The sequence below is a fragment of the Abrus precatorius genome, unplaced genomic scaffold (assembly GCF_003935025.1).
Source record: "Abrus precatorius isolate BTA unplaced genomic scaffold, Abrus_2018 Scaffold6, whole genome shotgun sequence".
Classification (NCBI taxonomy): domain Eukaryota; kingdom Viridiplantae; phylum Streptophyta; class Magnoliopsida; order Fabales; family Fabaceae; genus Abrus; species Abrus precatorius.
In genome coordinates, this window is record NW_020874406.1 from 17801872 (window position 1) to 17812114 (window position 10243).

Genomic DNA, 10243 nt, shown 5'->3' on the forward strand with positions numbered 1-10243 from the left:
TTCACAAGCGGGACAGGCATAAAAATTGGTAAAGGAACCGTGGGAAAACATTATATATATATATATATGGGGGAGTGGGGAGACACAGGCTCCTAATGTGCAGTATCCGTTAAGGGTCCTAAATTTTAAAATCTTTTGAATCGTGCAAGATGAGAAACTAGTGAATGTCTAGTTTATAGAATTGAGACGGAAACTCGAGTTATAGATAAGTTTTTAGTATGCCTTAAACTTTGTTGACTATTCGTAAACAGCTCACAGTGGGTTTAAATAAATATGCAATTAAGTTGGCAAAATACGTCTGCAATTAGAGATTTTGTGGAGCCCAAATACATCCGGAATTGGAGACAACCAAACTACTTTAGGAGATTGAAGACGAGACCGAATTATACTTTTGGGAGGGCCAAAGGGCATTTAAAATTGTAGACTCACATTTAGGAAGGGTAATAAATCTTGAAATTAGAAACGAGGCAAATCAGCGAAAAATCAAATTAGACATTTAGGATGTCAGGTCTCATCTAGAATCACTGATGGGAAAACACTGTATCAAGGATCGTAGACTGGAGCCTGGTGGGTTGACCAAAAATAAAAGAACACCGAAGCCGAATTGCATTTGGAAGCAAAGATGGGGAATAGAACTATGGAAAGATATTACTCCCTCCGTATCATATTCATTTTCACTCACTACAAATGTATACATTTTAAAAAATCATTTGTATAATGAATTACTATGATAAAAAAAAAAATCAGTTTCAGTAAAATACCTATATTATAAAAGTACTGAAGCTATTGCACTAGATAGATGATAATTAATCTTGAAGTTATTATTGTTATTCAGGGAAAATCACCCTAAAGAAATAAGAATATTATTAGAAAATATAATAATATATTTTAGATTATAAAGTGATAAATAATTTAAGACAAATAAAAAGTATTAAGTGACAACCATACAAAAAGGAAGGAGTATGATATATTGTACTAGTATATATTATGAATTTCTGTAGGAGATGCTACTGCATTGAGTATAGATGCAAACCATTTTTTCTCTTAATTTCTCTATCAATTATGTGATACCTACGTGTTTGATATAGATGGAAGTACTAATGGGGTCAAGTGACAGTAACAATCCAATTGGTGAGAGTAAGATAAAAAATGAATCAAAATCCATAAAGAAGAGAGCGAGACAAATCTCAAGGCCAGCTTGCTAGAATGAATTCATTTACTAAAAATATAGTTCCTTAATTACCTTTTTCTGTTATTAGCAATTACGTTTTGCCTATGTTCATGAGAGAGGATTTGAATTTTTTTTTTTGTTGGAATATGCATTATTCTTTCTGTTTTTGTGAATGTCTGTTAGAGAGTAAGAATTACTTATATCAATTGTAAGAACTCATTTGAAAGGATATGAAAATTTTAGCCTATTACTAAACTTCTATGGAGGACTGGTACCTCGAATACCAGATTTCTTTTCCTCATCTTCTGTAGTGTTCTAGGTCAATGTTAGTAATAGGAATTAATATGTAAAGTAGGTATTGTCTCTATTTCGGAATACATTTTGAGTTGGTGTTATCATTCTCTCTTCGTGGAGATGTTGGGTGCTCTGAATCCACCATGTAATTTCTCCCACTTTTACAGTTTTCAATCTGGTGAAAGGATGAAAAAGGGAAGTCAAAGGAATATAGCCAGAGTAGCCATAGCTATTATAAATGAAGAAAATTTAAAAATGGTTAAAAGGAGAGAAAGGTTGGTGGAATGAAGGAGCATGGGGATATTCACGTCATCTAGGGTATGCAAGATAAAATATTAGTTTTTAGAATGAAGGAAATATAAGAATAAAAAGTTATAATTCATTAAATCCAACTTCATGTGCGCTCCAAGACATTGGCTACAACTACAAGCAATACGGGCTAAAGAATGAGAGAAGTTCAGGACAAACAAAGATCCATGAAGTCTTACGGGAAATGGTCAAAATTAACAGGCACAAGCATCATGAATATGGTTTAAACCTTATGTCTAAAAATGCTCACATCCTCCTGTTCCAATGTAATGAAAAAAAGATAGAAAGTATTTACGTAACAAAGGAAATAAATAGTTGTTAATTGCATTGGTGAGTTTTTTTATGTGCAATTTGTACAGTTAAACTCTTGAATAAAATCCAATCCAGGTTCCCTCCAAGTTAAACTAATCGAACATGACCTTTAACTTTCTGATGTCCACAATGTTTTGATAGATGAAATCCGCAAATTAAAATTTAAAGATGCTTTAAATTACTTTTGTAAACAAAAGAGATTTTTTTAAAATAGGATACGATCTCTTTGCAAAGAGAAACCGGATTGACATAATACATATCAACATCGAGAAGGAGTACATGATACATGTCAATACATGTAGAGTAGGGGTACACATTTCATTTATTAAAAAAGTGTTCATCATAATTCATAGAATAAGTTACTACAATTAGGTTAAATTACCACCTTCACCTAAAATTTTAAGGTAATAGGTAATGGAATATCACCCCTTATATACTAATTACTTTTTTTATTATTAGACATTGTGAGATATTTTTTAAACTTAACAAATACAACCAATAAAACGCCTAATCGTTGACCAGTATACGACACAATACTAAACGTAATTTAAATTAACACAAACATATGTTTTATTACAGATATCTCTAATCTAGTTTGAAATCAACATAATTAAATATACAATAGTGCCAAAGAAATAGTTTGGTAGGCTTTATTTCTGGTTAACCTCAGTTCTATGACGAGTAGATAAGAGTCATAAAACGAATGAAGAGCATCACAAAGCTGCACTCTTACCAAGCCCAAGTCCCTGGTAACATTCACAATCCATGGTTCTGTGCGCTACAGGAAACAGGAAATTTTATACTAATCAGCTCTGGATTGGCCAGCACGGGAAGAAAGGATGATACCAACAATTAGACCATACAACGCCAATGCCTCAGCAAAGATGAGAATGAGAATCATCCCAACAAAAAGCTTTGGTTGTTGGGCATTTGCTCTACAAAAAGGGTCCATTTTCAGCATGTCAAATTCAATAATTAAAATAGAACTTAAACACATTTGTCCAGTCAAAATTAAATAATCTCTCAGAGAAGACACATCAAAATATCGAAAAACAATAGTGATGCTAGCATTAAATAATTTTGAGACTCTCAATATAGGCAAATAGTGATGTATATTCCACATGCTACCAAAGAGGCTAATCAAGTCATAACAGCTAGACTTGCAACCATGCAAAATAAACTAAATATGAATCCTACCGAGAAAATAAGTGTGTTCCGTAACAATTAAAAAATAAAAGTTTCTAGTAGCCAAAATTAACTACCAGCATGTTTGAACTTTGGATCTGCGTCCAAAGGCCTCACAATCATGTTTAGGAACAGAAATGTAATCCCACTACAGAAATTCACTTATCTTCTGGTAAACGTGATTTTGCTCAAAAAAACATGTTAGACTATGAGTGTGTTTGGATCGTTATTATAGTTGCTTTACTTAAACGCGCATCTTCTTGTTAGAAGCTATATTGTAGCTTACAATGTGGTATAAGCAAAAGGCAAAACATAGCTTTTGCATTAGGTTGAGAATTTGGCATTAAGTGCTTGCTTGATTTAAATTTAATTTTGAATTGTTGAACATTTTGAGATCAGTACATAAATTAATCTGAAGTCTAAACCACATTTTTATGGAAACACACGTTTTTCATGGGAAAGTATGAGAATTGATTCTGCAACTGTAAAACAAAAAAGCCCCTAAGTTTTAGAATGTGTATTGGTACCTAATTAACCAATTTATATCCAAAAGGTTAATCAATTTAATAATAAAGGTATTTTAGGAAAAAGAAAATCACTTGTTAAGGAATAGTAATAGAGCATGATTGGTTCCACATCATGAAGTTACTACAAGTAGTTTTTAAGTCTAAAACGTACAATCGACAGAAACAAACCCGGAAGCAAAAACACAGTGCATGTTTGGATCCAAGGAAGTTGACATAGAATCACGTTTATTTTACTGGAACATGATTTTGTAAAAAAATTGTTATTTGGTTACTTTCAATCAAAATTAATTTTGTATTAAAAATGGTAAAGCTATTGCGTTGAGTTTTTAAAAAAATACTAATATTTATTACAGATTTATTATTAAAAGACTAGTTTCCAAATATAAAATCACTTCAGTTTAAACTTACTTTCAAACTAAATCAATTCTACTTAAGTCTAGTTCCAATAAAATTTTTAGAACAATCTTATAAAAGAAAAAAAATTAATATAAAAAAAATTTCCACAAATTAAAAATAACATATTTATTTAAGTTGTTGAGAAGTTAAATGAAAAAAACTTATAAAAACAATTTTATTCCATTTTATATATAATTTTTTATCTACAAACTCATCCAAAGGTGACTCAAAGATACCCACTTACTACAATGTTGCTTTGAAGATAAAAGTTGGGAAACATAAATCCCATTACTCCAATTTCACATTTAACCCAAAAAAAGAGCAAACAGATAGAACAAGAAAAGCAAAAGTAGAAAAAGTACCTAACACCGGCGTCACCAACGATGCCAATGGCCATGCCAGCAGAGAGGCCAGCGAGGCCACAAGCGAGGCCAGACGAAAGGTGAGCGTAACCATCGAAGAGATAATAAGATTTAGCTTTAGGGTTAATGCCGGTGCTGATGATGACGGCGATGATCAAACCGTAGATACCCAAAACACCGGCCATCACAACTGGCACAATTGATTTCATAACAAGCTCAGGTCTCATCACTCCCATCGACGCTACCCCAACCCCACTCTTCGCCGTTCCGTACGCCGCTCCCATGCCTCCGTTCCGTTTTTTTCATCAAATCATTTTCCTTTTCAATATCAAACCTCACAACAACAACAATTCAAATTCAAAATCAAACACAAAAAGGACTTACAGGAAAAAACTAGGGCTGCCGCAGCTCCCAGGAAGCCGAAGAATGGAGCAGTTTCATCGCCGCTGAAACCAACCATTTTTCCTTTTTTATTTTTTTTATTTTATCAAAATCGCAATCACAGAGAACGGAGAAGGAGATCTATTATTTTCTTCCTTGAGGCTCAGTTTTTTATTTTTATTATTTTTCATTTTTGGACCAAACGGAAGTTTCTTCATAGTGAGTGGCCCCCCGCTAAGTTTGTCATCACTCACGCCACAGGTCATGAAAATAATTTTATTCCAAACTCAAGAAAATAAAAATAAAAGGAGTAAAATTTAATCACTAAATATTAAATATTAATAAATCTCAGAATATTTGGCAAATAATATAGTTTCTTAAGTGCGTTAGTTAAAATCTGATTTTATTTTTTTTTGGATTATGTATATAAATGAAGAGATTTATTTCTACTTAAAATCTGATTTTTGTTTTTGGATTATGTATATAAACGTTATGTGCTTTTCTATAAGATATTGAATATAATAGTAGATGAATGCACAAAACTATTATTGTGTTAAACGGAACCTATCATTAACTTATCTCCTATTAATCTTGCTATATTGAGAAGAGTTTGAGGAAAATATCTGGATTCACTGTACCTGTTTCAACCATAAAAGGAAAGAGCAATTAAGTAATTGATTCCAAAAAACCTTTCAATATTAATGTAGTTGATAACATACATTGGAATGAACTTAGTTAACATGATATATATCAGGTAGGCCTTAAATGTGATTGAGAAACTTGAAACTTATGCACATCAAAATGTACCTGAAAACCAACAAAATCATGTAGGGAAAATTTAGAGCTCCTCCTTTACATTAATGAGTGGAGGGCATGTCATTTTAGCAACCTTTAATGTTGCAATGTAGCCACTTGGAGAAGCCATACATATACGCCAAAGATTATGTACAATACATGTGATGTTGGGCCATGAAATCGTGAAATACATCACTCTACAAATTAATCTCCTATAAAGAGAAAGATTGAACAATGTTGCACCATCGTGTGCAAACAATTTAAGCTAGGATCCATGAGTAACGTAGAACAATCACGGAGATCATTAAAATGAGTATGGAATGAAGAGAAAAAAAAACCTTGGTATAAAATATCACGACAGGAGTTAAAAGAATTGACAAAGTGTTCTAGAAAGAAGATGAACAATTCATTGAATCTGAATAATGGGTGATACAAAATGAGTTGTTATATATATCATAAGTTAAACAGTTAATTACCTTACTAATTGCCAATCAATAAGCTGTATTAACTATCTAATAAATGTGATACAAAGGTTTGTGAAACTTATGCAGCAGCAAAATATTCAGGCCTAGTTTGAATTTTAGCCATCCTATTCCGCGTCAACGCAATAAAGCTGAGAGGAAATGGATTGGGCTTATGGACGAAAGATCATTACTTGACCCAAAAGAAAAGGATGATCATAACAAACTAAAAAGAAAGTGGAGTTTGTCTGAAAGTTTTGGGCTTTGAGAATATTATTATCTTGGAATTTTATTGGACTCATGTGTCGTAGTGTAGTATGGCCCGTGGGATCCAAGCGAAGGAAAAGATAAGTAGAAAATGTTTGCAGTTAGGATTGCCTTATCGTGGATCCAAAAAGAAGGGTGGGCTTCCTCTTACAATAAAAATTTCCACTCAAATTATGGATATTACACGACCAACAAAATTATGGAAATTATTTCTCTTTCTTAAAAACCATTTTGTTTGTTGACCAAAAGAAAACCATTTTGTTTTATCTTTAATGGGATGTACAAATATTTTATCATCACACTAAACATTATGTTTAAGTTTTTCTTTCTTTTTTCATCAGTAAATAGATTTCTGAAAGTGCAGATAACCCAAATGGATACAAAATATTTCTAAAATTATTTATAATTATTAATTTCTCCTCAATTTAACCTCTACTATTTACAAATTTAGGGAACTCATAAATTATTTTTACAAAATTTTCGTAAGTAAAAAAATAAAAAGAATTTAAAAGAATATGATTGAATTTTAAATGAATGATAAAAGATAATTGTCTTAAAAAATGTTAAAGGACTTATTTTAATTATCTAAGAGATTGAGATCATCTATAAAATTTAATAAAAATTAAATTATAAATATTTTAACTTTTTAAAACATGTTATCCTAGATCATTTAGTTAACTTATTCATGAATCATTTAATTTACAGTAAGCTTTCACCTTAACTTTTATTAAAAAAATCCAATATGCAAACATCCCAAAAAAAGCTTTCTTCAAACGCAGTTCAGTACCCATCACTTTTCAGTAACTTTCTCAACTCCTTTTATTCTTTTACTCACTTTCATATACTTCAATTGAGAAGTGATGAAAAAGAAAAAGGAGGGTGTCGGGGGAAGATAGCTTAACCAAATGAACGCTGGTAATTATGATTGATACAAGTTCAATAATAAGAATTAATAACCATTCAAGAACTGTGAACAACTAACCAAATAGATCAAAGACACCAGGCACTTGAATGTTAACATATATAATGCAGGTTGATGTTGGTTTATATATAAATTGAATGACTAATTGAACATTAAACTCCTTCTTTCATCATTAATTTTTTTTCCCAGACCATGCTTTCATCATTGAATTCATCCAAACTTAATATATAGCGATCAAATCAATCGTTTACAACACCTTAGGTTAAGTAACCTTTTTCTTCATAAGATCAAAATTGTCATCATTGGCTAAGTTCTAATAATGTCTGTTGGAAGTGTTACCATATTTTCCGCACCTTCACATTGAAGAACCAGTTTAGGCCACACGTTCATTTCAGATATGTTATGGGGCCTGAAAGAAAGATGTATGATAAAAGTCCAATAAAGACATCACCGAAATAATTATAAGAGACATTGGCATTTTGATATGGAGGTGTAATTATTCTCAAAGCTTTCGTATCACTTTCGTGAGTTTTTCAATTTCTTGAGGACATTGTAAATTTTAATTCGAATTCATACTAATGCCTCATCATTCATAATTCTTTTAGAGCATGAATTTCTGCTTGCATTAACTTCATCTTACTGTCGAGAAGAAAATTATATAGTCCTATTATGATTTGGTTTGCACACGGATTGTTCGACTTAACCTTCAATGCATTATAATTGTTATTTTATCTTTGCAATCGCCAAACAGGTGTTAAACTATAAAACATTGGCCCATCTAGCTAAATGAACATTTCATGGTAAAGTTGCAGCTTACACCTACCAAAGTGAATGTGGGACGAAGTCAATGTTTGGGTAATGTGTTTTGTACGTATGACAACAGTAATACTATAATTGGAACCGTTAAAAATGAAAAAGTGGAATTCAATGTATGTTTGTTCTGTAATAAAAGGTGAGAAAAGAAAATAAAGAGGTCCCCATTGGAATTCCATCTTTTATACATTTTTTAATTGAGATGAGAATGAGTTATGAATAATTTAAGAATTTAATCAGAATGTTATGTCGATATAAAATGATAATGAAGTTCCCTACACTGATATTGAATAATATATCACGATATTACTTGATAATTTTAACATTTTATATATTATCAAACTCATTTGATGACATAATAACACATTACTAGATAAGAATATATTGAAATCAAACTTACAATTTAATTACATAATTTTTTTAGGTGTATCAAGCATGCCTTCAAATATACATATGGTGGCAAGTATAGTAATAATTCTGCTTGGGGATTCAAATCGACGGTTGGCCGGTTGTGTTGTCTTTTTAGAACACGATCAAATACTTTTACTTGTACTTAAACTTAACCATCTTTATACTAACTTATACTCATGTACCAGTGTCACTGAAGTTTCACTCATTTAGTTAAATGCTTTGTTCATGAATCATGATTCCTATCCAGACTTTTTTTAATTTGAATTTACAAATTATAGCTGATCACTTGTCCTGATAAAATGAGGGTAATTAAAGAAAAATTATGCTCATATTGAATATTAAGAAAATGTATAATTACAATATAATTAAAACAGTTATTATTATTTTTAATGTGCTTATCCCCCCTCATGCACACACATAAGTTTTGTAAATATGTGCCTTAAGATATAAGAAGAAAATATTCTTCATTAGATCATTTCAATTGCTTAAAAACGAGATTATTAATTTGTCAAATTTTTAGATGAAAAACTACAGTAAATTTTTATATAACATACTTGTACTTTTTGTATAACATTTTTTAACACATAAATAAAATCCTAAAACATATCCACACAAACTGAAAATGAAGGGAGTCAGCTACACGTTATTATCTATTCACGTCCCTTCTTCCACTGCTTTATTTTGCCTTTCTGGTCTGCATTCCGCGTTCCCCGCACGTTTGACAAACCTAGTCAATTTTTCCCAGAATTTGTAATGCTTCACCATTAATATGTATTTAAATTTACTTGAATATTTAAGAATTGGTATAGCATGTGGTATTATTTATAAATATTTTTATTTTGTTTTACTTTTTGTCTTTTTTGGAATATATGTATCTTAAAAATACTCTTAAAAAAATCAAAGAAATATCTCACTTTAAACATATATTTTTATTTACAATTACGTGGTGATCAATTATAAATATCTGTCACGATTTCTCAGTACAGAAGATTATATTTAAATCTTTCACGATTGCCCTACAGATAGTTTTGACTTAGATTGCAACTCTAGTTTGACATTGCATCACTAGAACTTGAATGGCATAAATGACATGCCCTTATAGATTTTGACCTACAAAAGCCTGTATAGCTAGGGAAAAGACTATGATATATTGCAGAGTTGTAATTGCCAAAGCAATTCAGGTTTAGTACAAACAATATAGCTACTACCGTTTGAGAATTGATATGTGGCAGTAAACACCACTACCACTACGTTATGGGTATCTTTTCATTCAACTCTTGAGCATCATGTAAAGAAAACAAGGATTTAGATTCTTTAAAATAAGAAAATATATAAAGTGAAAAAAAATATATTTATTTACCATTAATTAGTTAAAGTTAATTATATTTATAAAATATTTAGTGTAGAAGAGCCAAATCTAGAAAACATAAACCTTGTCTGCTTACCATGTCCACTTCAAGAAGTAGAAAATATCTTTCATTAATTAAGAGTGGGAAGTCTCAATCAGGACTTGGTAAGGAAGTTCATTGACTACAAATGGGTCATAAAGAAAGTAAGAAAAAGGTAATGCAAGGAGAATCACACCTTTTTGACAAACTAGCACAAAGGAAAATTCCTTATGAAATGCGAAATTTGTA

The 10243-nt window shown here is 31.0% G+C and overlaps 1 protein-coding gene across 1 annotated transcript; it reads right to left on the reverse strand.

Moving 5' to 3' along the window:
• Positions 1-2597: 2597 nt before the first annotated feature.
• Positions 2598-5103, reverse strand: LOC113869513 (V-type proton ATPase 16 kDa proteolipid subunit-like). The gene is made up of 3 exons (XM_027505866.1): positions 4941-5103; positions 4557-4842; positions 2598-3021 (listed from the first exon to the last, which is right to left on the reverse strand). The coding sequence occupies exons 1-3, from the start codon at positions 5014-5016 to the stop codon at positions 2889-2891; spliced, it is 495 nt and encodes a 164-aa protein (XP_027361667.1). The 5' UTR covers positions 5017-5103; the 3' UTR covers positions 2598-2888.
• Between the last annotated feature and the right edge of the window lie 5140 nt (positions 5104-10243).

Coding starts and splice junctions, on each gene's coding strand:
- LOC113869513 (XM_027505866.1), bottom strand. CDS start 5,016: ATGGTTGGTTTCAGCGGCGATGAAACTGCTCCATTCTTCGGCTTCCTG. Junction 4,843..4,940: donor GGCAGCCCTAGTTTTTTCCT/GTAAGTCCTTTT, acceptor AACGGAACGGAG/GCATGGGAGCGGCGTACGGA. Junction 3,022..4,556: donor GTTGGTGACGCCGGTGTTAG/GTACTTTTTCTA, acceptor CCCTTTTTGTAG/AGCAAATGCCCAACAACCAA.